The sequence below is a fragment of the Pantherophis guttatus genome, chromosome 15 (genome assembly GCF_059756535.1).
Source record: "Pantherophis guttatus breed Tessera chromosome 15, ASM5975653v1, whole genome shotgun sequence".
Taxonomy (NCBI): domain Eukaryota; kingdom Metazoa; phylum Chordata; class Lepidosauria; order Squamata; family Colubridae; genus Pantherophis; species Pantherophis guttatus.
Window position 1 is genome coordinate 7,704,567 of NC_142077.1, and position 27,880 is coordinate 7,732,446.

At 47.7% G+C, this 27,880-nt stretch overlaps 1 protein-coding gene across 7 annotated transcripts in view; it reads right to left on the reverse strand.

Annotated features, from left to right (window-relative positions):
* The window catches only part of CASZ1 (castor zinc finger 1), a 337,439-nt gene that overhangs the window by 48,797 nt on the left and 260,762 nt on the right, over positions 1 to 27,880 (reverse strand). For all 7 annotated transcript variants that reach the window (XM_087878963.1, XM_087878960.1, XM_087878961.1 and 4 more), the window contains one exon: positions 15,814 to 16,392. In XM_087878963.1, the coding sequence (XP_087735089.1) occupies positions 15,814 to 16,392 (579 nt within the window). The remainder of the gene's footprint in view (positions 1 to 15,813; positions 16,393 to 27,880) is intronic.

The window sequence follows — 27,880 nt, forward strand, 5'->3', positions numbered from 1 at the left end:
CTTGCCTTCCGTGGTTGCCAGCTGAGGTGGTGGGGATGGGGGAGGCGGGGGGGGAGGGAAAGAGAAGGAGCAAACACAACCGGCTGACGTTTGGCTCACTTGTTCGGTTTTACGACACTTAAATTAATTTGTTTTTTTTTCCCCCAAAGTAATTAATACTGGGGTAAAATAAAAAGAGTTCATCAATGCCAGGAAAATCAATTTCCTAAATGTTCTAGCCGATGGCTTTTCAGTACATTAAACAAAGTTTCATAAATGTCTCCGCGCGCCCGCCTTGGCCTAGGAAGTCATTTTCCGGGAAGCGAGGTTGATACCAATATGCCAAAGGCTGGCACTGAGGAGACCCCTTCCCACCTCCCCAAAAAAGCAGTGAGGTGGGGACAGAAGCAAAGGGGGAAAAAGAAGGCAGAAGGAACCATAGGGGGGAAAAAAATGAAACCTTATAAAAAAGTTGTGGACAAAAGTAGCCGGAAAGACATTTTTGATTGACAGCGCGAATGAGCGTGTGTGAAAAAGCGTGTACACAAAACCCATCTTCTTCATTCCGTTCACAATTAAGTTGTTTAATTTGTTGTCCCGGATGCATTCTGAATCTGGGTATGTCTACCCACGGTTATTAATGAAGTTGTCTAAATGGAACTTGTACGTTTGGAAAATGACAACAACCGAAGGTCGGCTTGGAAAAAACAACGAGATTTCCCTTAAAAAAAAAAAAAAAAAAAACTCCCAAGCTTTTTAGCGAAATTCTCAGAGGCATCAGACTGGCCCAGGGATGGCCCTGCTGGGGGTTCGTAGGGGTTCGGGAGAACCTCTAGCGAAGATTCTGTGCGGTTCAGAGAACCCTCAAATCCCACTCCTGGCTGGACCTGCCCACCCCACCCCTCCCAGGAGTCCCCACACAGCCCGTTTTGGATGCAGGTAAGTGCAGGGCGTGCACGGAGGCTCAGGGAGGACGAAAAACGGGCCTACCGGAAGTTTGGGAAGGCCAGTTTGGGAAGGCCGGAAATGGGCCCATTTCCAGCCTCCAGAGGGCCTCCGGAGCCTGGGGAGGCTGTTTTCGCCCTACCGGAGGCTTGAGGAAAGTCTCCGGAGCCCGGGGAGAGCAAAAACAACCCCCCACCATGGTGCAGGAGGCTGACTAGGCCACGCCCCACCATGGCCACGCCCACCCAGCAACCAGGCAGAGAACCCCTTGCTAAAATTTTTGAAGCCCACCCCTGGACTGACACCTGTGGGAAGGGGTGCTTGACCACAGGGTCATAATGCTCTCCTCCAGTAAAGCGTTAAAAAAAATTGGGGTGTATAAAAACAAGGGTGACCCCATTCTCGCTGTCATTGGACTTGGGATGTCTTATGCCAGATAATTTTTCTGATAAATTTTTATTTATTTTTTTTAAAATACATTTTTTTGGATGATTTTTGAAAAGATAATTGTTGGATAAGGTTTTTGGCAGCAGCCAAAAAAAAAAAAAAGCTAATACAATCCTCGGTTGTGTAAACAGAGGGATTGAATCAAGATCCCGTCAAGTGTTAAGACCACTTTATAATGCGTTTAGTAAGACCACACTTAGAATACTGCATCCAGTTTTTTAAAAAAAGATGCTGAGACTCTAGAAAGAGTGCAGAGAAGAGCAACAAAGAGGATTAGGGGACTGGAGGATAAAACATATGAAGAACGGTTGCAGGAACTGGGTATGTCTAGTTAGATGAAAAGAAGGACCAGGGGAGACAGGATAGCAGTCTTCCAATATCTCAGGGGCTGCCCCAAAGAAGAGGGAGTCAAGCTATTCTCCAAAGCACCTGAAGGCAGGACAAGAAGCAATGGATAGAAACTCATCAAGGAGAGAAGCAACTTCGAACTAAGGAGAAATTTCCTGACAGTGAGAACAGTTAATCCGTGGAACAACTTGCCACCAGAAGTTGTGAATGCTCCAACACTGGACAGTTTTTAAGAAGAGGTTGGATAACCCTTTGTCTGAAGTGGTGTGGGGTTTCCTGCCTAAGCAGGAGGTTGGACTAGAAGACCTCCAAGGTCCCTTCCAACTTTGTGTGTTCTATGTGTATCATCAACCTTCTCCCTTCACTTGGTCAACACTTCCCAGGAGTCGATTGTCAGAAGCAACTCCCAAAAGGCTAATATGGATACGACGGGAAGGCCTCAGTGTCACATCAGGTTGTGATTATTCCCATTTTTTCTTTTAATTTGATTTATATGCCGCCCTTCTCCGGAGACTCAGGGCGGCTTACAGTGCGTTAAGCAATAGCCTTCATCCTTTTGTATATTTATACAAAGTCAGCTTATTGCCCCCACAAACTGGGTCCTCAAATTTTGCACTCTCTGAGAGAAGAGGAAGTGACGGCAACTTGAGCGCAGGGAAGGGACTCCGATCTCCCAACGCCATCTCGCACTCTCTACCTGGGACTCTGCCGTCGGTCTCAAAGATACTTCGAAATGCGCGATTCCAAAAGATAAAAGGGACGCTCCGGTAATCAGCCGAGCAGCTGATGGACTGACTCTCTCTATTCAAGAGGCAATATTCCCTCTGATTGCCGGGCTCTGGGGAACAGTCAAATGACACCAAGGGACCGTCTCAATTACATCCAGCTTGTGGGCGGGTTGGAGAATATGCAGCTGAGCACTTACAGGAGGCAAGCAACGAACCCGAGGGGGCCTTTGTTCCGATCCTACGGAAAACGTTTTCACGAGATCTTTATATTGTGACGTTGCCCTGTTATCTGCACCTCGATAACTGTCTGGTTTGGCTCAGCAACCCAACAAGACAGACGCAGACTTCAGAGGATCATTAGAACTGCAGAAGAAACAATGACTATCCACCTGCCTTCCATGGAGGACCTGTCTACTGCACGAGTCAAAAAGAGGGCTGTGAAAATATCTACAGACCCCTCGCATCCTGGACATAAACTGTTTCAACTCCTATCCTCAAAACGACGCTATAGAGCACTGCACACCAGAACAACTAGACACAAGGACAGTTTTTTCCCCGAACGCCATCACTCTGCTCAACAAATAATTCCCTCAACACTGTCAAACTATTCACTAAGTCTGCACTACTATTAATCTTCTCATCGTTCCCACCACCCATCTCCTCCCACTTAGGACTGTATGACTGTAACCTTGTTGCTGATATCCTTACGATTTATATTGACTGTTTCCTGATATGATTCGATTGCTTATTTGTACCCTATGACTATCATTAAGTGTTGTACCTTATGATTCTTGACGAGCGTATCTTTTCTTTTATGTACACTGAGAGCTTATGCACCAAAGACAAATTCCTTGTGTGTCCAATCACACTTGGCCAATAAAAAAAATTCTATTCTATTCTATTCAAAACCTTTGAATAGGCTCGTTTGGCACAAGCAGGATCACCCAGAGAGTGAGATGTCTACCGATCACAACGTCACAATTCACTGGGAAATTATTTATTTTAATTTATTTATTTATAGCCTTCATACTTTTGTATATTTTATACAAAGTCAGCTTATTGCCCCCACAAACCGGGTCCTCATTTTACCCACCTTAGAAAGGATGGAAGGCTGAGCCGACCTTGAGCCTGGTGAGAATTGAACTCGCAGTAATTGCAGGCAGCTGGATGTTAAATGCTGCCTTAGAAGGAGGCATTAGCCTCCTACGCCACTCAGGCTCCACTACGCCACTCAAAGAGCCAAATGGGTCCAAATGGCTCTTTGAGTGTTTAAGGTTGCACACCTCTGGTCTAGTCTCTCGGGCCGCGGCATGCCATCAACCAGGCCGTGCAAACAAGCGAAGCCCCATCCGCGGAATGCAGGCAGCATGCCAAACCACGCCTCCCTCCGGTCCCCGTAAAAATAAAACCCTCTCTCCGTGGTGCCCAAAACGTTGGGGGGGGCACTGATCTGGAGGACAGAGAAGATCACCCGGTCTTTATTTCCCAAGTGATGTTCTGCAGGGCCCCGAGCTTCAGCAAGTCCAGAGGTCGTATTCAGCTGGTTCGGGCGAACTGGTAGTAGCGAAGTACGGTTATGCAATGCGTGGAAGGCATGCGCGCTTGCTCACATTTTCGACGTTGGGGAGAAACCGGTAGGTAAATTATTTGAATCCCACCTGATTGCAAGCCCCAATCAATTAAGAGCCTTGGTGGTGCAGCGGACTAAAGTGCTGTTAAAGTAGCACTTCGTTGCCAGCTGCCTGCAATTAGTGCAAGTTCGAATCTCACCAGGCTCAAGGTTGACTCAGCCTTCCACCCTTTCGAGGGAGGTAAATTGAGGACCCGGATTGTGGGGGCAATAAGCCAACTTTGTATAGAACAACACCGCTTTGGGGGGGGGGGCGAAAGCCCTAATAAGCAAGTATATACAAAAAAGTATGCAGGCTATTGCTATAATGCATTGTAAGCCGCCCTGAGTCTATGGAGAAGGGCGGCATTTAAATTGGACTAATAAATAATAAATAAATAAATAAAGGTCAGGCCGGCTGAGAATTATGGAAGCCGAAGTCCAAATACAATTAGAAAGGGCTGCTGTGTTTGAGAAGGCCAGGGGTCTACAATCTGCAGCCGCTTCCTCGGATGAAGTGGCTTCTTCGGCTGACTCTCTCTCTCTGTTTGTTTACGTCGCCAAATTTTATGTGCTGCACTCTTGAGTGCCTGATGGCCCTAAGATCACAAACATTGCCGGATTATGAAAACACAGCGCACGGTTCCAATGTAAACCTTTTGTACGTTTTTAAGAGAGCAAACAGGAGAAGTTACGGAATGGCCACATTGCTGCGAGGAAATCAAAGGAGAGAGAGAGAGAGAGAGAGAAGAGGAAGACGGAGATGGTTTATCCTGCCTTCTGGACCACAAATGGTCCTGACAGGCAGAGACGTTGGTCACTGTTGGGCGGGAGAAACATAGAGGGGCTTTTATCTCTAGAAGGGGGGGAGAAGCCCTTCTCAATCGCCAGCACGCCTTTGCTTCCAAAATCCTGGATAGTGCGGATGGACGGTGTCAGGAGCCCCATCTCAGATCTGTCTGGCTCAGAAGAAGACAGCTGTTCCCGAAGAGCCGAGGGCTGAGGTTGGGTTTTCAAAATCACCAGGCAGCCAAAGGAGCCGGTTCAAATGCCTGCGATCTCTACATTTGGCTGGGGGAAAAGGCTTCGGCTTGAAAGTCTGGGGAAGCCGCTCGAGCCTTTGGGCTAAGATCAAGGGGAGAGCTGCTGCCAAAGCATATTGCAGCCGGTGTGCTTTGCATGTCCCTCTGGAGCTTCCAGAAAAAAGAAGAAGAAGAAGAAAATCTCAAATCCCTTGTTAAGAGGTGTGGAGTGGGGTGGGGGAGGTCTGGGGCGGCTGAAAAGGACGAGGAGGAAGTGGGAAAGCCTTTGATGCCAAAAGGGGAGGAAAAAAAGAGGATGAAGGGCTGGGGAATGTGGAGAGAGAGAGAGAGGGAAGGACAGAGAAAGAGAGAAAGAGACAGAGGGAGAGGGAGAGAGAAAGAAAAAGAAAGAGGGGGAGAAGGAGAGGGAGAGAGAGAAAGAAAAGAGAAAGAAAGAGAGAGGAAAAGAGGGAGGAAAAGAGACAGACAGAAAGAGAGAGAGAGAGAGAAAGAGAGAGAGAAAGAAAGAAAAGAGAAAGAAAGAGAGAAAAAGAGGGAGGGAAAGAGACAGACAGAAAGAGAAAGAGAGAGAATGAGAGAGAGAAAGAAAGAGAAAAGAAAGAGAGAGAGGAGAGAAAGTGAAAGAGAGAGAAAGAGAGAGAGAGAAAGAGAAAGAAAGAGAAAGAGAGAAAAAAAAAGAGAGAGGGGGACTGACTCCCACCTCTCATGATTGCCCCGACAGAGGTACACAAACTTGTTCAAGCATCACACTGGATTCCACCTCCGTGTTTCTAGGACCTTTGTGGCCGCCTGTGCCACATCCTCCCCTTGCCTTTGTGCGCCACTTCCACACCGCCTGTGGTTATTTCCTCAGCCACCACATCAAAGGGGCTCCTCCAACTTCAAAGCTTTCGGCAGCTCGGCTGCCCTTCCCCGGCGTGCTCCAACAATCGTCCCTAATCCGAGACAACCCCAGAACTAAAAATCTCTTTTCCTCCTTCCCATTTCTTGCTAAACCCACCTTCCCCACCGCTCCTGTTTTTCGTGTCTTTCCTTTGAGTTGAAAACAGGATCTCATCCCTTTTCACCACGGTGGGTGACTCATTCCCGGCTCCCCAGGGTAACTGGTACCCCATGCCAGCCTCCAAATGAAGGGAGGGGCGAAGGCAAAAGTTTAAGGGGAAACTAAATGATTCCGGGTTGTGGGATTATGGGGAGAGGTTGAGGGGGTCCAAGTCATCTTAAGCACCCCCATCTCACTCTTATCTGCACTCTGGTGGTTTTACTCCGGAGGAGCCAGGAATTATGTCTAGAACAGGATCCTGAAAAATTAGGATCTCGGCAAGTGCACGGATTAATGCTCGAATGCAAACTTTTTAGAGGCCACTCTGGACTTCTGGACTCTCGCTAAATCCTCTCGCAGGGTCACTGTTGTCGCTTTGACAGGCTCCGTCGTTGGGATGTGAGGTTTGAAAAGACCCTCCTCCTCCTCCCTTCATCTCTGCCACCTGTCCATTTGTGGGCATTGCCAAAGAAGAGATATGCGCGCATGAGAGAACGGAGGAGGACGACCCTGAGTTGGAACGTATCACAAAGGATCCAGAATTAGCAAAAAAAAAAAAAAGGGGGGGGGGAGGGAGGGAAAGAGGGTGTGGAGTGAGTGTGGGGGGGGGAGGAACCCAACACACTCACACAAACACTACCCAAGGGGGGCTAAAAATAGCCCGAGAGCAGCGCACTATATATGGAAGGAAAAGCAAAGAGGCAAAATGGAGCAAAACGGAGGGTGGGAAGAAGGTCCCAAATTGAGTTTCCTTTTCTCTTCTGCATGCAACGAGGAGCATCGGAAGACGGGATGAGGAGAGGGGCCAGATTATGGGAAGGGGGGTGATTATGACCGAATGGGTGGCAACTGATGGGGTTTGGAGGGGGGTGTCACAGGTTGCTAAAAACAGTCATGAGTCAGGGACCGATACGGAGAAAAACTCAACGCGCACGAAGGTCCCCGATAGATGCGTGACTTGTCACACACAAAAAATTGACCGACCTGGTAAGTTTCACGCAGCACTCAGAGGTCAGTCCCCAGAGCTAAGGGGGCAGGAAGAGGTGTGTGTGTGTGTGTCCTTTTCTTACACGGCAACTGTGTCGCACATTTCAGGACCTCTTTGACTGGGGCGGTTTTGACTGCTAGGCTGACATCCGCCCCGCCACAAAAGACGGCGAGAGTTTCCCCGGCCGTGTACGAAATTAATGTCGATTCACGTTAATTTCAAAAGCGATTAAACGAACTGCAAACTAATGATAATTTTTTAAAAAAAATGCACATTTTTTTATTTTAAATGCGAAGAAACCGAGTAGCGACCCCGAAAAAATTGCAGCAATGAAATTCATCAGGGGCAGGAAAAAAGGCAAAAGAGCGGGGCAAAACATATTGCATAAAAGGGACTAGATCAGTGATGGTGAACCTTTTTGGCACTAAGTGCCAAAAAGGGAGCTCACGCGCGTGGCACCGAATACCGAAAAGGGAGTCTCGGCCATGACGAGGAAGAGGAGTTGCCCAGGGGGCATGCATGTGCTGAAAAATTTACTTCTGGTTTCCGGTGCGCGGATGCACACTGGTTGGCAAGTCTTCCGGTTACTGCCGCGCATGAGCCGATCAGCTAGCTAGCGCACATGCTCACAGAACAGCTCTTCCGATTTCCGGCACTGCTGCATGTACAAAGGCCAGCTGATCATCACATGCACATGTGTGCCAGAAACCCAGAAGAGGAACGGGCGAAGCCGCGCGTGCCAGGTGACATGGCTCCGCGTGCCCCTTTGAGAACGCGTGCCAGGGGTGAAATGCTCCCGGTTCGGACTGGATCGCCCGATCCAATAGCGATGGAGGCGGGTGGTTCGGAGAACCGGTAACAAAAAATCCCTGCCCCTCCACATGCCCAGCTGAGCTGTGCGATCATCAGAGGCTTTTTAAAAAAAATTAAAAAACATTTTTTCTACAACCTCTTCGGCCGAAAAAATGCTTTTAAAAGTAAAAAAAAAAAAAAAGCCTCTGATGATCACGCGGGCTCAGCTGGGATCGTCAGAGGCTTTTAAAAGCTTGTTGTTGTTTTTTACAACCTCTTCGGCGGAAGAGGTTGTTAAAAAATGCTTTTAAAAGCCTCTGACGATCCCAGCTGAGTTGCCTAATCGTCAGAACCTTTCAAAAGCATTTTTTTTACAACCTCTTCCGCCAAAGAAGTTGTAGAAAAAAATCTTTTTAAAAGAAAAAAAAAAGCCTCTGACGATCAGGCAACTCAGCTGGGATCGTCAGAGGCTTTTAAAAGTATTTTTTTTACAAAACTTCTTCAGCCGAAGAGGTTGTAGAAAAAAATGGTTTTAAAAGTTAAAAAAAAAAAAAAAGTTGGCCACGCCCTTTCACTCACATTACCTCCCAAGCCACGCCCACAGAACCAGTAGTAACACATTTTAGATTTCACCACTGACGCGTGCCATAGGTTTGCCATCACGGCACTAGATGAAATTATAGGATAGATTATGGGGGGAAAGGTCTGAGAAGATCTGTCCAGATCAAGCATGCCCTTTCCTTGCTACCCACACCTGGAGACACCTTAACCACGCCTCGCTCTTTCGCGCATCGGGATTTGAGCCCTGCCTGCCACCTGAATAAGTAAAGTTTGAGAATTGTCAGGAGGAAACAGCGAAGAAAAGCTAATATTAGCAGACCAGTCCTCCATTTGAGACCCCCCCTGAGCCCAAAATATCCGTTGCTTAAGCAAGACATGCCAGTGTTGTCCCATTTCCCTTTCCTGCCACCGTTGGTAAGTGAATCACTGCCGCAGTTAAGTTAGTAAGAAGGTTGTTAAGTGAATCTGGCTTGGTGCCCAAGTCCCTTTTTTCAGTGCCGTGGCAACTTTGAACGGTCGCTCAACAAATGGTTGTAAGTTGAGGACTAACCCATACCGGGGCAAATCTCCCTCGTCCCTCCATGGATAGTCTTGCAAAGGCGGAATACCTGTAGCTACTCCGCCTCACACCTTTAGCGACCCCCTTTCGCCTGGTAAACCCGCAAGATTCCTTTTTCTCGCCACGTACATGTAGGCATCCGAACAAGACTGTGCTGTTTCTCTGTGTCATATAATATAGGTGGGCATATGCGTGATTATTTATTTAATTTATTTACTTATTTTGTCATGGTTAGGTAGTATATGTTGGAAGCGGTGACCCTTTGAGAGGTGTACGCAACGAAATTTCATTTTAATGTATGCCGATTAGTGTACATTCAAAGCGACAATAAAGTTGTTATTCTATCTACCTCCCTCCCTCCCTATCTATCTCTATCAGATCTATTCTCTCTCTCTCTCTCTATTCTCCCTCCATACATTCATCATCTAGCTATCTATAGCTAATCTATTATCTCTCTCTCTCTCTCTCTTTCTCATTATTCTCTTTCTCTATTCTCCATCCATCCATCCATCCATCCACCTCTCTCTCTCTCTCTCTCCCTCCCTCCCTCCCTATCTATCTGATATAACAGAGTTGGAAGGAACCTTGGAGGTCATCTAGTCCAACCCCTTGCTCATGCAGGAGACCTGTACTAGGGATTCAAACCGCCGAACTGCCGACCTTGCTGATCGACAAGCTCAGTATTTTAGCCACTGGGCCACCTAGTCAGGCTTCTATCATCCATCCATCCATCCATCCATCCATCCATCCATGACTATTCTCTCTCTCTCTCTAATCTATTCTCTATCTATCTATCTATCTATCTATCTATCTATCTCTAATCTATTCTATCCATCCATCCATCCATCCAATCTATTCTCTCTCTATATTCTCCATCCATCCATCCTTCTATGACTATTCTCTCTCTCTCTGTATCTATCTCTAATCTATTCTCTCTCTAATCTATCTATCTATCTATCTATCTATCTATCTATCTATCTATCTCTAATCTATTCTATCCATCCATCCATCCATCCATCCATCCATCCATCCATCCATCCATCTAATCTATTCTCTCTCTCTCTATTCTCCATCCATCCATCCATGACTATTCTCTCTCTCTCTGTATCTATCTATCTATCTCTAATCTATTCTCTCTCTCTCTCTCTCTCTAATCTATTATCTATCTATCTAACCTATCTATCTCTATCTATCTAATCTATTCTATCTATCCATCCATCCATCCAATATCAAAATAATCCAAGGATGGCTTTATTAAATAAACCAGCTCGGTTTTTATACCCAGCCGGCCTGACCCATGTGCCACGGCGGGTGCCCACAACACAACACTGTGTCCACACTGGCTACCCCCAAGGTCACGTTCCGAGCTCTTGTGGCTGATCGCAAGCTCCTCCTTGAATTTCCCCTCCTCGTCTTACTCACCTGGCACACGTTTTGGGTGGGAACCTTGGTCGATCAAGACTTTAAAAAAGGCAGGCTGTTATTTTTTTAAAAAAAAAAAAAATCTCTGCCATATGGAGCTATAAAATTCCCTCCGGTCAGACACTCTCCTTCACGTTCCCTAATGTCATTCCTGTTCCCTGTAACAACTCCATATTTGAGAAGTGTGTGCAGAAATGCATATTGCAAAGGAAGAAGGTGGCATAATATATATATATATATATATATTTTTGGGGAGGCGTGGAGGGAGAGGAGGAAGAGTCTGAGGAATTCAAACAAACTTAAGCGCCAGTCCAAACTCAATCACCTTGTGCTGGCGACAGGCAAGGGCTTCTTCCTATCAAAGAAACTGAAGGTCAGCGTTCTCCTCATTGATCTTGCAATGTTTGTTAATTACTCTGTCACTGATGTGGCGAAGGATAATTAAACAGCTCTGTTTATATCTTATATGCATAATTATGAGCGTTGCCAGTGAACTCGCGAAGGCTGGAGAAGAGGGAAGGGACAGATGAAGGGAGATGAGTTCTCCGCTGCCGTTATTAAACGGGAGCGCGAGGAGGGAGGGAGGGGGAACTTGGACACCCCCCACACACACACACCAGCCCCTCCCTCTCCCTCTCCAGCTCCCGGTGCACAAAAGGGAGAATTTTTTGACGGATCATCGGTGAGACGAGATCCGGGGAAGCTTGTCAGAGATGCGGGGAGAAAGGGTGAAGTGTCGAGCAAAGTTATTAAACCTGAAGAGGAGTTAAGACTTCATTTGAAGATGCCCTCCTGCTTGGAGGGTGGGGCGAGAGACCTCTGGAAACGCGACGGTAAATTGCTATGCACTCTGCGGCTGCTTCTCCCACCCCCTCCTTTTTTTTTTTTTTTTTATCCTTTTCCTTTGTAATAATTTTCTGGAGCTCCTTGTGCCCAGCCCGCCCGTAGTGCAATAGGAGTGAAACCTAAGATTTGGCGGGCACATTACAGATAAGCGCCAATACTCATACACACACTGGCATCCCAAATCCTTTTTAAATTCCTAAAGAATTAAGAGTTTAAAGTTCCCCGCTCGCTGGCCCTCACAATATATTGAATTTGGCTCTGGGTTTGGCAAAAGAGGAACGGGGTGGCTCCATGACTAAGACGCTGAGCTTGTTGATCGAAAGGTCGGCAGTTCAGCGGTTCGAATCCCGAGCGCCGCGTAACGGGGTGAGCTCCCGTGACTTGTCCCAGCTTCTGCCAACCTAGCAGTTCGAAAGCACGTAAACAAAAAAATGCAAGTAGAAAAATAGGGACCACCTTTGATGGGAAGGGAACAGCGTTCCGTGCGCCTTTGGCGTTGAGTCACGCCGGCCACATGACCACGGAGACGTCTTCGGACAGCGCTGGCTCTTCGGCTTTGAAACGGAGATGAGCATCGTCCCCTAGAGTCGGGAACGACTGGCACATATGTGCGAGGGGAACCTTTACCTTTACAAAACAAAACAAAACTCTGCTTGTAATTCTCTCTTTTACCTGAGCTCTGTTAAATCAGGGGTCCCCCAAGCCCCGAGCCGAAGCCTGGCATTGGGCCACGGACTGTTTGAAACTGGGCTGCACGAGCCATGGGCAAGCACACGGGCGCGAAGCTCCACTCGCGCGAACGGTGAGCCTTGCACTCACAGCCAAAACTCCACTTTGGAGGGAGGGCGCTCATGTGAGTGGAACTTCGCGTGTGAGCACAAGTGCCCGCCACTCGCGCGAGTGGAGCTTCACGCATGAGTGCAAGCACCCTCTGCTCACGCTCGAAGCTCCATTGGTGCGAGCGGTGGGTGCAGCTGCGCACGCTCGCTCCTGCCACTCACACACACCCTCCGGCGCTGAGCTGGGCCGCCAAGATGGAAAGGTTGGGGACCACTGTGTTAGACACTGTGTATGAGCCGCGGTGGCGCAGTGGTTAGAGTGCAGTACTGCAGGCTACTTCTGCTGATCACCGGCTGCCAACAGTTTGGCAGATCGAATCTCACCAGGCTCAAGGTCGACTCATCCTTCCATCCTTCCGAGGTGGGTAAAATGAGGACCCAGATTGTTGGGGGCAACAGGCTGACTCTGTAAACCGCTTAGAGAGGGCGGTAAAAGCACTGTGAAGCGGTATATAAGTCTAAGTGCTATTGCTATCTTCCTTCCTTCCTTCCTTCCTTCCTTCCTTCCTTCCTTCCTTCCTTCCTTCCTTTCCTTCCCATTGGTTAGAATGCTGTATTGCAGGCTACCTCTGCCCACTGCCACCAGTTCGATCCTGACCGACTGGCTCAAGGTTGACTCAGCCTTCCATCCTTCGGAGGTGCGTAAAATGAGGACCCAGATTGTTGGGGGCAAAAGGCTGACTCTGTAAACCGCTTAGAGAGGGCTGTAAAGCACTGTAAAGCGGTATATAAGTCTAACAGCTATTGGTATTGCTATTGCTAGACTACAAGTGGTTCTCGACTTACAAGAATTTGTTTAGTGACCTTTCAAAGTTATTATTTTTTTTAATTGTTTTTATTGTAATTTTCTTTTCTATTAGAGTTTTGACCTTTCAAAGTTATAACGGCACTGAAAAAAGTGACCGAATGACCGTTTTTCCATGGTTACAACCTTTCCAGCATCTCCATGACCACGTCAGTGGAAATTCAGACGCTTGGGCAAACTGATTCATATTTATGACCGTTGTCGTCTCTCAACGTCACGCGAGATCCCCTTTGGCGTCCTTCATTGACAAAGCAAAGTCAAAAAGGGGAAGCCAGATTCACTTAACAACCGGGTTGCTAACTTGTCCACCATGGCGACTCGCTTAAAGACGGAGGCAAGGAAGGTCGTTAAAATGGGGCCAAAATTCCACTTAACCGACATCTCGCTTAACAACGGAAATTTGTGGGGGCCTCAATTGTGGCCAGAAGTGAAAAACAATCTGTATTCGGAAACTAACTGCAAAAAAACCCTCAGATCTCTGGTAGGGCTCCTCAATGGGAGAAATGGGAAATTCCTACGCTGAACTTTACATATTAAAAAGGAGTGTTCGAACGTCTCTCTTTTTTGCCTCCCCACCCCCCCTTCTTTGCAATGCTGTGCAGCTACATTTAATGGACGTTTACCGGTTCAATTAGCGCTTTATATCCAAACTCACCCACCGAATGGCTCCTCCAGGTTTAAGAATATAATCTATCTTAGATTATACAGACTCCAAATGAGGAAGGCAGTTTTAATTCAAAGCCGGAGGATTTTGAACGTGAGGCCACCGTGCCAGCTACGCAGGGGTGAAATGTAAAATTTGTTACTACCGGTTCTGTGGGCGTGGCTTGGTGGGGGGGGGTTATGTGGCTGGGTGGGTGTGGCCAACTTTTTTTTAAAAAAAACTTTTCAAAGCATTTTTTCTAATGGTTTGAAAAGCTTCTCTTGCGATCAGGGAACTCAGCTGGGATCGTCAGAGAGACTTTTTAAAAAATACCTCTCTGCCGATCAGGCAACTCAGCTGGGATCGTCAGAGACGATCAGGCAACTCAGCTGGGATCGTCAGAGATGATCAGGCAACTCAGCTGGGATCGTCAGAGACGATCAGGCAACTCAGCTGGGATCGTCAGAGACTTTTCAAAGCATTTTTTTTACCAACTCTTCGGCCAAGAGGTTGCAGACAAAAAATGCTCTGAAAAGCCTCTGACGATCCCAGCTGAGCCGCGCGATCATCAGAGGCTTTTTTTTTTACTTTTAAAAGCATTTTTTTAATAGAAGAGGTTGTAGAAAAAATGCTTTTAAAAATAAAATAAAAAGCCTCTGATGATTGCGCGGCTCAGCTGGGCATGGTGGGGGGGGGCGCGCAGGGATTTTTGCTACCGGTTCTCCGAACCACCCGCCGCCATCGCTACCGGATCGGGTGATCCGGTCTGAACCGGGAGCATTTCAGCCCTGCACCTACGGGAAATGAAGGAAAACTTCCTTGCGTGGAGAAGAGTTGAATGAGCAACTTTTTTCTTTTTTTTCCTAGCAAATCGATCCAGGTTGAAAGAGTTAAAGGAAGGATTGCTGAAAGAATCGTGCGACTTAAGAAAACAAACAGTAAAAAAAAAGGAGAAAAGAAGACTAAGGAATAGGAGTTGCTGCTGTTTGATATTATTATTACTCTGTTTCCCCGAAGATAAGACATAGCATGATTTTTCATGGTGCTCGTAATATAAGCCCTAACCCCAAAATAAGCCCCAGTTAAGATTGTCAGCCAGAGGGGTGCATTTAGTACCGCATTACCCCCCAAATAAGACCAAACCCAGCATGATTTTTCAGGATGCTCATAATATAAGCCCTACCCCCCAAAATAAACCCTACTTAAGATCATCAGGCAGATGGATGCAATTAGTATCGTATTTCCCCCCAAAATAAGACCTAACCAGAAAATAACCCCTAATGCATCTTTTGGAGCAAAAATTAATAGAAGACCTGGTCTTATTTTCGGGGAAACACAGGTATTATTATTTTAACTTTCCTTACATACTGTCTTTATGTATTGGACATGATCGTGTCTAAGGCAGCCAAATCCTACTAGACAAAAAGGCATCTCACAGGCTAATCTGGCTTGGCTCACCAACCCATATCATTCCTGTTTTTCTTCTTCTCACCTTAAAAACAAGAGAGACAAACTCTGCGATGGTTGCAGCACCCAAAAGCGTCGAGAGAAAACAGGTGGGCACATACATGAAGATTGCAACAAAAGGAAAAGCAGGCACTTTCTATTTGGGGATTGGGATTAGACTGCAAATCCATGTATTATTGATTCGGTTTATTTTAATTCCCCATTTTGTACTCGTATTCGCCCTATTACAGTCCCATTATCCTTAGTTTAGTGGTTGCTATTAAGCGTTTTAAATAATTCCGAATAATATGTATTTAAAAGTTTGGACCTTTTAAATAATATATCGGAATTGTCCTCATTTATTATATATGCACAAGGTAGCATTGACTGTTCTAATGGCACTGCGATGTTTTACTCACGTTCGTAATCCCATTTTAAATATAATACGTCCAATTGCGTTTGTTTAAAGGGGGGGATCTGCCTAGGTTACGATGAGGGTGGGTGGTTGTGTGGAATTCAAGGTTGGGTGGGGGTCTTACTGTTTACTGAGAAGACACTGAACTGCCTGAAGAGGCTACAAGCTATTTGGATGAGGTCGGCCCACATCATCCATCATGCAAATCAGGAACAGTAGACAAGAAAATGTCCTCAAATCTTCCCATTCTAGATCTAAAAGCATGCAACTAACGCTATTCCATTCTATTCTCTGGAAAGGCGGGTTCCGATGTGCCCAAACTAAGACATCCGGGTCACCATGCGTGGCCATCTCACCTGAAGAAGCTCCTCCACTAAGCTTGGAACTGGCTTCATTGTTGGAGGCCCGAAAGCTTTCGTCCTTCAGGGGAGGCCCATCTGAATCTCGGTCGTCCGCGAAGCTGCCATCTTGGGAGTCCTTGGGGGGCTCGGCTTCGTCCCCGTTATCCTCATCATCGCTGCAACCTTTTGGTTGTACCATGTAGACCCCCTCGGGGGGCACTTCCGTCCCCTCGGGGACCTTGGGTTCCTTGTTCTCGATGCGCCCCAGCAAGGGGTCTTCGCTGTACTCGCCGTTGACCCACTTCTCGATCACTTCCCTCCGCTTGTCCTCTTCGATCTTCTTCCCCTCCGAAAATTTGGGCCCCGGCTCCTTGGCCACAGCCTGGGGGGCGTCCTTGGGGGCGGCTGTGTCACCGCCAGGACTTTCCCACTCAAGGGGAGCTTTGTCGACATGTCCCTGTTCGGGTGCTTTGTGCTCAACGACCACCTGGCGGCTGAGCTTGGCACAAATTGCATTTAATTTCAGGCCACCTTTGCGCTTGGCAGCCATCTTGGGGTTTCCTGAGGTTGTGTCAGTGCATATACTTCTTTCAGCTGGAGGAAGGAGCAGGGAAAAGAGACACAAAGAGAGAGAAATAAAATGAATATTAGCAGAGGTTTATTAATTGTTCTATCCCACCCATGGATAAATGACCTTTTTCAAGGCAGCAGGCTCAAAACGAGGACACAACCTGTACATAGAAATGTATTATAAACACCTATAATAAGCTTCTAGAATCTTCTAAGTGTACATCTGTGGAGATTCTCAGCCACGGTTGTCCCAAAAGTGCTTTTTTTTTCCCAAGAGGCCACTTTTGTTTTTCTTTGAAGACATTTCGCTTCTCATCCAAGAAGCTTCTTCAGCTCTGACTTGAATGGTGGGGAATGGAAGGATTGATACTCCTTGCAGACAGCGGGTCCTTGGCATCCTTTTAGAGGGTTGTTGAGGCCACTTGGAGGTTTATCTCAGGGTCCCAACATCCAAGTGCTTCAAGGACCCTCTAAAAAGGATGCAAACGACCAGCTGTCTGCAAGGAATATCAATCCTTCCATTAATTCTCCACCATCCAGTCAGAGCTGAAGAAGCTTCTTGGATGAGAAGTGAAATGTCCTCCTCAGCCGGGTATTTTCCTACGTAAACCAAGATTTTAAAATGCATAGCTCATGATTTCACTCAGGATGTGATTTCACTGAGCTATGGCTGCATTTTAAAATCTTGGTTTACATAGGAAAATACCCGGCTGAGGAGAAATACATACACACATACATACATACATACATACATACATACATACATACATACATCTTTACAACTTATATTGTTTTTATTGAGTCCTAGAATGATTTGATAGCTTATTAGTATCCTATGACTATCATTAAGTGTTGTATCTTATGATTCTTGATGAATATATTTTATTTTTTCTTTATGTACACTGAGAGCATAGGCATCAAAGACAAATTCCTTGTCCAATAAAAAAGTCAATTCAATTCAATCCAATCCAATCCAATCCAATCCAATCCAATCCAATCCAATCCTATCCAATCCTATCCAATCCTATCCTATCCTATCCTATCCTATCCATATAAAATAAACACAGCAAATACAGTAGATATTTGTATGGGGGGGTGGGAAACTGCTTTGGATAACTCAAACACTTTTCCAGTTTGTTCAGAAAAGGTGGCAGAAAAAAAAGAAGAGCCTTTAGTACAGCGGACTAAGCACTATTACCAACATCTGCTGCTTGCAATTACTGCAAGTTCAAATCTCCCCAGGCTCAAGGTTGACTCAGCCTTCCATCCTTTCAAAGGTAGGTGAAATGAGGACCCAGATTGTGGGGGCAATAAGCTGACTTTGTATAAATATACAAAAGTATGAAGGCTATTGCTTAGCGTATTGTAAGCCGCCCTGAGTCTCCGGAGAAGGGCGGCATATAAATTAAAAAGCAAAAAAAAAAAAAAAAAAAAAAAAACAATTTCAAAGGTTCATTTGAAGCGAGTTCAAAACCTCTGGCCCTGTTTCCTGCGCCCAACCTCACTGATTTTTTGGGGGGAAGGGAGCCCATTCGCAAATGCATTTGTGCCTTTTTCTCATTCAGCTGTTTGACTCTCAAGAATAAGGACTTGCTAAGGCCGTCAGTACATTTCCTAGCGGAGCGAGAGATATATGGACATGGAATGTCTACTTTGGTGTGTCCAGGTAGTCCTCGACTTACAACAGTTCATTTAGTGACCGTTCGAAGTTACAACAAAGTCAGTGGGGAAGCCAGACTCACTAAACAACCATGTGACTCACTTAACGACTGTGGAAAGAAAGGGGCCACGGGGCAAACTCACTTCGCGGCAGACTAAAAACGGGGCAAACTAACTTAGCGGCAGAAATTTTGGACTCGTTGAGGTCGTAAGTCGAGGACAACCTGTATAGGTTTGATAAAAAAAGGAGTCACCTCTATATAAAGCTGTGTCCGGGTGCTGTCTCAATGATGCCCTTTCTCTCTTTCCTGCCACTAATTTATCCCCTGTGCCCAAGACACAATTCTGTTCCTCGGTAACTATTGTGCAATTTCTTATTTTAGGAGTTTTGTTTGGAAGTTAGTTGCCTAGAGTCGCTTGAGCTATATAGATATATAAGATATATATCTACTAACAAAACGAACCAAATTAGAATGACACTTCGGTTGGGTTTTTATTCTGGAGACCCCAGGCCTTTCCCGAGCTTCTGCCTATGTACCCCCAACCCCCATCCAGCCCCTGTTATCTTTCCCACTTAAGCCCTAAGAGGTGGGCCCAGTATGCCATCCGTCCGAGCCCTGGTGGGGCACCCAGAAGCCTTTATGCCTTCCTCCCCCCCAGTGTTTCGAACTGGCAGCCCAAGAGAACAGCCTGAATCTTCAGAATGACCAACTGTCAGCAAGTGGCTGCTTAGCAGCTCTGGGCACCGTTTCCCATGAAGAGTGACAAGAGAGGAGAGAGACACTAGCCCGACGGCGGATTCACAAAAAATGACAGCAAGGAGCAAAATGCCCCTTAAATCTTCCTGGACATCCAAGTGATTCTGCCTCTGCAAACCTACATTCCTAAGGCTGCCAGAACTAGCGTTGCTTTGCTCCTGATTGTGAATTGCGGCTTTTAAGACATTCCTTTCACCGCTTCAGCCACATCGGGAAGATTTCATTGCGTTAAGACAGGGGTCGGCAACCTTAAACACTCAAAGAACCACAAAGATCCTAACCAGAAGGCCCCCCCAGTTCTGGAGCCAACCGGAAGTCCGGTTCCCCCACCATAGAGTCTCCTCCTAGCGCGGCGTCCTTTTGCCTCTACCTGTCCTAACCGAAAGCCCTATCAATTGTGGAGCCGACTGGAGACAGGGAGCCGCAGCAGAGGGATGAAAGAGCCACATGCGGCTCCAGAGCCACGGATTGCCGACCCTTGCGCTAAAAAGTCCGGTTCCCACTGTTCCTTCCTCTTGCGGGACGAAGGCAGCCGGCCCTGCGTATCGAATGCACCTATTTCAGGCCCTATTTTCCCCGTAACAATTTTGCAAGATCGGGGACGGCCAGCGAACCGAGCTGAAAGCAGAAGCCGTTGATCTCATTTTTCAAAGTGGTGGGAAGCCTAATCGGACGGATCAAAACCTGTGGGAGGCCTGCGAACCCTGCGCAACGCAATCGAAGCGCCCACTTGGCATTGTTCTTTTTCACCCACAACAATGCGATGCCCCGATAAGAAGCAGAACAAAAACACGTACACCTGTTAGGGGGGAAAAAAAAGAAAGAAAGAAAAGGGAAAAAAAACCACACGCCCGCCTATATCCCGAGAGAATGGACACACCCTGAACACGCCTAAGTACTGTACATCTAGGTTCAGGAGATGCACACACAGATGCTCGCACAAACACGCACGCACACACATACCGGCTTGTGTAATAGTGGCTTAGAGGGGAATCCAGGTCAAAGTTTCGTCACCGCGTTTTCTTGGCCTTAGCTGCCCCAGAAAGAAGGAGCAACCTAGTCCCACATCTGTCCTCAGATACACCTCGGTGGATGGCGGCGGGAGAGGGTGGAAGGAGGTAATAAAGGCAGTGGGAAATTAACACCCAGCCCAGCTGCATCAAACAGACCTGGGAAAGGGTGTGTGTGAGAGAAAGAGAGAGAAAGAGAGAGAGAATTTTGAAAATACAGTAGTCCTCGACTTATGGCCACAACCGAGCTCCAAAATTGATGCTGTGAAGTGAGTTTTGCCCCGTTTTCTTGCCACGGCGGCTAAGCGAATTGTTGCAGTTGTTAAGTTAGTAACCCCAGTTGTTGAGGGAATCTGGCTTCCCCGCTGACGTCGCTTGTCAGAAAGCCGCAAAAGCGGATCACGCGACCCCGGGATACTGCGACCGTCATAAATAGGAACCGAATTTGCCAAGGAGCCGAATTTTCGATCGCCTGATCAAGGGGGGGGGGATGCTGTAAGGGTCGTAAGTGGCCCTACGTCATTTTTTTTTCAGTGGCGTCGTAACTCTGAACTGTCACTGAATGAACTGTTGTAAGGCGAGGACTCCCTGTAACGGTGGCAGAGCTCGCAGAGATGGGCTAGTAGTTGGAGACCCATAGAGGGTCAACCTGTCCCCAAAAAGCCCCTGTTGATTCAGTGCAAGAGAGCTGAATTAGGTGCATTGACACCCAGAGTGACTCTTTTGGACAAGCCAGATGTTCCACCATCTGCCAGAGGTGACGTCAGCGCTTCGGGATGGAACAGGTTGGGAAACAGACACTCCAAAGACCCCATTTGGGGATAGAACCACAGAATATTGAAAGCCTGGCAGAGATTCCCTCTCCCTTGACCGACTTCATCTCTGATACCCAAGTGAATCAATACAGAGCAATCTTGAGTTTCTTTCTCACACCCTCTTCCTTCCGGAGGCTCAGCTGATGTTTACTAAGGGCTGCTGAATTCCTTCTTCAGGGCCATCTCCAGACTCTCCTACAGGTAGTAGGAGGCCACATATTCTCACTCTTCCGTCATCCCTCCACCCTCTCCTCTTTCGGCGCAACAGAAAGCCCCCTAAGTAGAAATCCGCTCCCCACACTCTCCCAGGGTTTCTCTTCACAGGGTGACTCAGTGGCTAAGACGCTGAGTTTGTCGATCGAAAGGTCGGCAGTTCGGCGGTTTGAATCTCTAGTGCCGTGTATAACGGGGTGAGCTCCCGTTCCTTGTCCCAGCTTCTGCCAACCTAGCAGTTCGAAAGCACGTTAAAAAAAAAATGCAAGTAGAAAAATAGGGACCACCTTTGCTGGGAAGGGAACAGCGTTCCGGGCGCCTTTGGCATTGAGTCATGGCGGCCACATGACCACAGAGACGTCTTTGGACAGCGCTGGTTCTTCGGCTTTGAAACGGAGATGAGCACTGCCCCCTAGAGTTGGGAACGACTAGCACATATGTGCGAGGGAAACCTTTACCTTTTTAATAAAGAGTGGATTTGAGAATAGGCTTTTTTCCCCCGGGATCAGGATGCTGAAAACTTTTAGAAAGTTTTCAAATTACGATGGGTTAAAAAGCACAAACTTGCTGTCAGAAGGCCATTCTTCGCAGAACAGATTTAACGGGGGGACGAAACTTGCCCCACAGTCTTTATTTTTCAAAATTTGGCATCAAGATGGAACAAACCAGACGCAAGAGGGAATGTGCAAGGAAGCAACAGGAAAGGCAAAAAATAATAATCAAGCTAGACGTTAAAAAGCAGAGACATCACCCTGCCAACAAAAGAGCGTATAGCCAAGGCGATGGTTTTCCCAGTTGCAATGGATGGCTGTGAAAGTTGGACCATAAGGAAGGCTGAGCGCCAAAGAATGGAGGCCGTTGAACTCTGGTGCTGGAGAAGACTCCTGCGAGTCCCTTGGACTGCAAGGCCATCCAACCGGTCGGTCCTAGAGGAGATCAACCCTGATTGCTCTTTAGAAGGCCAGATCCTGAGGATGAAACTCAAATCCTTTGGCCACCGAATGAGAAGGAAGGACTTACTGGAGAAAAGAGCCTAATGCTGGGGAACGATGGAGGGCAAAAGAAGAAGGGGACGGCAGAGAACGAGGTGGCTGGATGGAGTCACCGAAGCAGTCGGTAGGAACTAAAATGGACTCCAGAGGATGGTAGAGGACAGGAAGGCCTGGAGGAACGTGGTCCATGGGGGTCGCGATGGGTCGGACACGACTTTCGCAACTAACAACAACAACAGACGTTATCTGAAATGCAATTAAACCTCGTCCTCTTTGCTGTCTTCGGAAAGACAGAGACAACAGAGGCAGCCTTAAGTCCGGCCCCTGAAATGTAGTCTAGCCAGAGAAGAGGAAAACTGGCCAGTCCTGGCGTCCTTCCCTCCTTCCCCTGCTTCAAAAGGTCGGCTTAAACACCCCACCCTCCCATTCCCACCGGCGATCGTTCGGATTCTCCAACCAGGGCCCTGAAAAAAATAAAAGTTTCCAGTCTAAGTAAACTTCCCCTAGGAATATTTTATTTTTCCTTCCTCCTGCCCCCCCCAAAAAGAAATGTTTTGCTTTCGGATCAATCCAAGGAAGCCATTTATAACCCAGGCTTGTCACCGAGGCCCTTTTTCATCTCGGGGAGGGGGGGCTCCCGCATGCCGTATTTATATCCAAGGCTTCCTGAGAAAACAATACGAGCTCCAATGTTTACAATCCGGGAGTTGGCCTGAGCGAAAGGAAATAAAAATAAAATAAAATAAAAAGGAGGGGGAGGAAAGCGGTTAGGAATCCCTTAACCTTCCACTCAACATTGGGCAAACGGGTGGAAGGTCCCAATCTCCTTTCAGGAAACAACCAATTTTTGGGGGGGGGGGTTAAAAAAAGGCTCTAGTCCTCAAGAGGATGCATAACTCAAAGGCCACGCACCTATATGCGCAGGCCGGCAAGGAAAAATGAGGAGCCAGGAGGAGGGTGTGCGAATGGCCTTGCCGATCTTCCTCCTCAGCGTTCGGCTAATGCCACAATATGTAAAATTAACTACAGGTGTGAAAATGTGCTTGACTTGCAAGTATTAATCCGGGTCACCATCTTATCTTAGCGTCCGACCTGGACCGATGAAATAACAATAACAACAACAAAAAACCAGCACAAAGACGGCGGAGGCGAATTCTCCAGGCAGTTCCCACTTGCCTGTTTGACTGTCGTCTCTGCCAATACACGCTGGCATTAAAGGATCGGCAGGAGAAGGCAACCTGGGAAGTGGGGGGAAGGGGACGGTGAGTTAGGGTCAGGGGTGAAATTCAAACTTTTTCCCTACCGGCTCTGTGGGTGTGGCTTGGTGGGTGTGGGCAGGGGGAAGGACACTGCAAAATCCCCATTCCCCCACCACTCCTGGGGGAAGGATACTGCAAAATCCCCATTCCCTCCCTACTCCTGAGAGAAGGATACTGCAAAATACCCATTCCCTCCCCACTCCTGGGGAAAGGTTACTGCAAAATCCCCATTCCCTCCCCACTCCTGGGGAAAGGCTACTGCAAAATCCCCATTCCCACCCCTCCCCTAGGGGAAGGATACTGCAAAATCTCCATTCCCACCCCACTCTGGGACCAGCCAGAAGTGGTATTTGCCGGTTCTCCGAACTACTCAATATTTTTGCTACCAGTTCTCCGAACTACTCAAAATTTCCGCTACCCGTTCTCCGAACTACTCAAATTTTCTGCTACCGGAACTCCAAACTATTTAAAATTTCCGCTACCCGTCCTCCGAACTACTCAAAATTTCCGCTACTGGTTCTCCGAACTACTCAAATTTTCTGCTACCGGTTCTCCGAACTACTCAAAATTTCCGCTACCAGTTCTCCGAACTACTCAAAATTTCTGCTACCGGTTCTCCAGAACCTGTCAGAACCTGCTGAATTTCATCCCTGGTTAGGATGCTTCCCTGGAAAAAGGAGGGGGGACTCTAGCCTGCGGGAAGGGCCAGGAGAGGAGCTGGGGGGGGGGGAACACCCATCCCGCAGCTACGGAAAAGCGGTAGGTGAGGCAAGCGAGAGGAGCTTGGGAGGACTGTCACTTCTGAGGGCTGGGAGAGAAAAAACCGAACAGATGGACAGTTTCGTATTCTTATTGAAGAATTTTCAGCCCAGCTGAGTAGCTGTGCTCAGGAGGGAAGCCGCCGTGCCAGCCTCGCAGGAGCCAGGAGGGTTTCATCCAATCAATTATTCACAGCATTGTTTGGGGCAGGAGAGGGAGGAAGCGGAGAGCTGGGCTGGGCAGGGATGATGGGGGGGGAGTTGGGAAAGGCTCGTGGGGTGCCAAGTTGCACACAGCTCCCCAAGCGAAGCAGATTTAGGCTGCCAAAATCCAAATCCTTCCCGGGGGACCGGGGGGGTGGGGGAATAACAGCTCGCCCGGTTCCGACACTCAAAATCCCCGAGAGGCCATCTAGACTGACCCAAAAGGAGGAGCTTGATTGTCGGATGTTCCGATCTCGCCCCACAAAGGGCCTCGGAGACGATGCTGAGGCTGCAGTTCTGGGTCTTTCGGTAAGAAGAGTTGGAAGGGACCTTGGAGGTCATGTAGTCCAACCCCCCCTTGCTCACGCAGGAGACCTGTGCTAAGGATTCGAACCGCCGAATGTTCAACTTTCCACTCTGCTTGCAAGCGAGTTTATTGGGTCCCCGAGTCAGGTTTGAGAGCTCAAGGGACAGACGGGACCTGCGCAGCCCTGGGTCCTCCTGGGATGGCCGGAGAGTAAAACAAAATAAGTCTGCTCTCCTTTATACTCTTCACTGAATCAATGTGGCGGAACTTTCCAGCAAAAGGTGGAACGGGATCTATGATTCCCACATGCGAAATCCGTCGAGCTTAAAGACTCCTTCTCACAATGGCCCTTGCCCTAAGTGCACAGGTGAGGTCCACGGGCTCTGGGTTCAAGGCCTTGCAGTTGTTCAGGTAGACGAAGGGAGAAATTCTGTTGGGACGGACGTTCCTGCTTGAGTTACAGTTCTCAGTTCTAGACTTGAGACGTCAGACTTGAAACGTTTAAATGGCGTCAGAAATTCTTTTGCACCTCTGGGCAGATGTGGGGGAAGAGATGGCCTGGACAGGGAGCAGGGCTGTTTTAGGAAACTCTCATTTGAGAGGAGGAGGAGAGAGAGAGAGAGAGAGAGAGAGGGAAAAAAGAGAGAGAGAAAGAGAGAGAGAAAGAGGCAGAAAGAGAGAGGGGGGGAAAGAGAGAGAGAGAGAGAAAGAAAGAGAGAGAGGGAGAGAGAGAGAGAGAAAGAGAGAGGGAGAAAGTGATAGAGAAAGAGATAAGAGATGGAAAGAAAGAGAGAGAGAGGGAGAGAAAGAGAGAAAGTGATAGAGAAAGAGATAAGAGATGGAAAGAAAGAGAGAGAGAGGGAGAAAGTGATAGAAAAAGAGATAAGAGATGGAAAGAAAGAGGGAGAGAGAGAAAGAAAGAGGGACAGAAACAGAGAGAGAAACAGAGAAAGAGAGAGAGAGGGAGGGAGAGAAAGAGAGAGAGAGAGAGAGAAAGAGAGGTGAGGTAGAGAAAGAGAGAGAGAAAGAAAAAGACAGAGAGAGAGAGAGAAAAGAGAGAAAGAAAGAAAGAGAAAGAAAGAGAGGGAGAGAAAGAGAGAGAGAGAAAGACAGAAAGAAAGAGAGGGAGAGAAAGAGAGAGAGAAAGAGAAAGACAGAGAGAAAGAGAGAGAGAGAAAGAAAAAGAGAGAGAAAGAGAGAGAGAGAGAAAGAGAGAGAGAAAGAAAGAGAAAGACAGAGAGACAGAGAAGGGAGGAAGGAACTGGACATGGTGCACCTTATTACTCTGTCTTTCTTATGCACGTACATCCTGCTCCCGTTTTATCAATAAAATATTTTATTGCTTTTAGCTGATGAGATGACCTCGGCTTCGAGGAAGGGTGTCTCCTTCACCTGGCCTTGGGGAAGGTCACCGTGGCTCTTTGGTCAGTCCTGGGCTCGAGGGGGGGATGAGGGGGGGGACGATGACAGCGGCTTCCTGGCAATCAACCCCCATCATGAAGAGGCTGGGCAGAATGGGGCGCTCCTCCTGGGACAAGGGAAGTTTTTCGACTGGGAATGGACCCAGCAGGATGAAGGACAGGATATTCCAGAGAGCCTGGAATTTATAGCCAACCACAGAAGTCAACGTTGCCAGGTTTTCTTTTAAAAACAAGTTTCTAGTCCTTAGGAATTCCAAGAGTCCGGCTTGGCAAAACAAAATTATGGAGTATCGAGGGAGGAATGAAACTGCTCGGAGAGAGCAGACTAGTTATGCACAATTGGCAGGAATAAGAGTTGGTAAAATTATCTGTATGTGCAAAACATACCTAAAGGTAAAGCTTCCCCTTGCACATATGTGCTAGTCGTTCCTGACTCTAGGGGGCGGTGCTCCTCTCCGTTTCAAAGCCGGAGAGCCAGCGCTGTCCGAAAACGTCTCCGTGGCCATGTGGCCGGCATGACTCAACGCCAAAGGCGCACAGAACGCTATTACCTTCCCACCAAAGGTGGTCCCTGTTTTTTTACTTGCATTTTTTTTTACGTGCTTTCGAACTGCTAGGTTGGCAGAAGCTGGGACAAGTCACGGGAGCTCACCCCGTTCTACGCAGGGCTCGGGATTCGAACCGCCAAACTTTCGATCGACAAGCTCAGCGTCTTAGCCACTCAGCCACCGCTCATACCTACCTATACCGTACTTCGTTGCTAAATGCAGGCTAGCAATAGCCCAGATCTTGGATTCCATGCTAATATCAACGCTAATATCCCCTCTCTGCCATTAAAGGAAATGGCCTTCTGATCACACCCCCAAACCTGTCCCCCAATCCTTCTCTCTGGAAACACACACAAACATACACAAACACACCGGCTGCGACAATTCCTGAGCCTTTCCTTCCTCGAAAGGAAACAAGGGGAAACCCTAAAGTGTTAACGGCAATCGGTGAAATGGCACAGCAGATTGCCACGATAAATAATTTACTGATATTTATAAATATTCAAATCCGCCGGCTTCAGAAATTGAAAAGAGAGGAAGAGAAAGGAGGAGCTGGAAAACCGAAGATGCGCTTGTTGCACGCCGGAGTGCATGGACGATTCGTGTGGGGAAGTTTGCATTGATTCCCCGGGCTCTCTAAATTCACCTGAGAGCCATTTCAAACAAATCTTTGGGCATCAGAAAAAAAAACAGGTGACGTTACCTACGGGAGGAGTAGCAGGAAGAGGAGAAAGACCGATGGACAGATGGAACGAAGGAGGAAAATCTGGGGCCGTGTCCGGACCTGCAGACTGGTTAACCTTTGACTGGGAAAATCCAGAGGGATTTCTGGGCCCACTTTTCCTTATTAGGGGCAGGGGTGAAATCCAGCAGGTTCTGAGAGGTTCTGGAGAACCGGTAGCGGAAATTTTGAGCAGTTCGGAGAACCGGCAAATACCACCTCTGGCTGGCCCCAGAGTGGGGTGGGAATGGAGATTATGCAATATCCTTCCCCCAGGAGTGGGGAGGGAATGGGGATTTTGCAGTATCCTTCCCCTGGAGTGGGGAGGGAATGAGAATTTTACAGTAGCCTTCTCCAGGAGTGGCGTGGGAATGGAGATTTATTTTTTTTAATTTGATTTATATGCCGCCCTTCTCCGGAGACTCAGGGTGGCTTACAATGCGGTAAGCAATAGCCTTCATACTTTTGTATATTTATACAAAGTCATCTTATTGCCCCCACAAACTGGGTCCTCAATTTACCTACCTTAGAAAGGATGGAAGGCTGAGTCAACCTTGAGCCTGGCGAGATTCGAACTTGCAGTAATTGCAGGCAGCTGAATGTTAATAACAGGCTATTAGTCTGCTGCGCCACCAGGCTCTGCAGTATCCTTCCCCTGGAGTGGGGAGGGAATGGAGATTTTGCAGTATCCTTCCCCTGGAGTTGGGAGGGAATGGAGATTTTGCAGTATCCTTCCCCTGGAGTTGGGAGGGAATGGAGATTTTGCAATATCCTTCCCCCAGGAGTGGGGAGGGAATGGGGATTTTTTTATTTTTTATTAGTCATATTTCTATGCCGCCCACTCTCC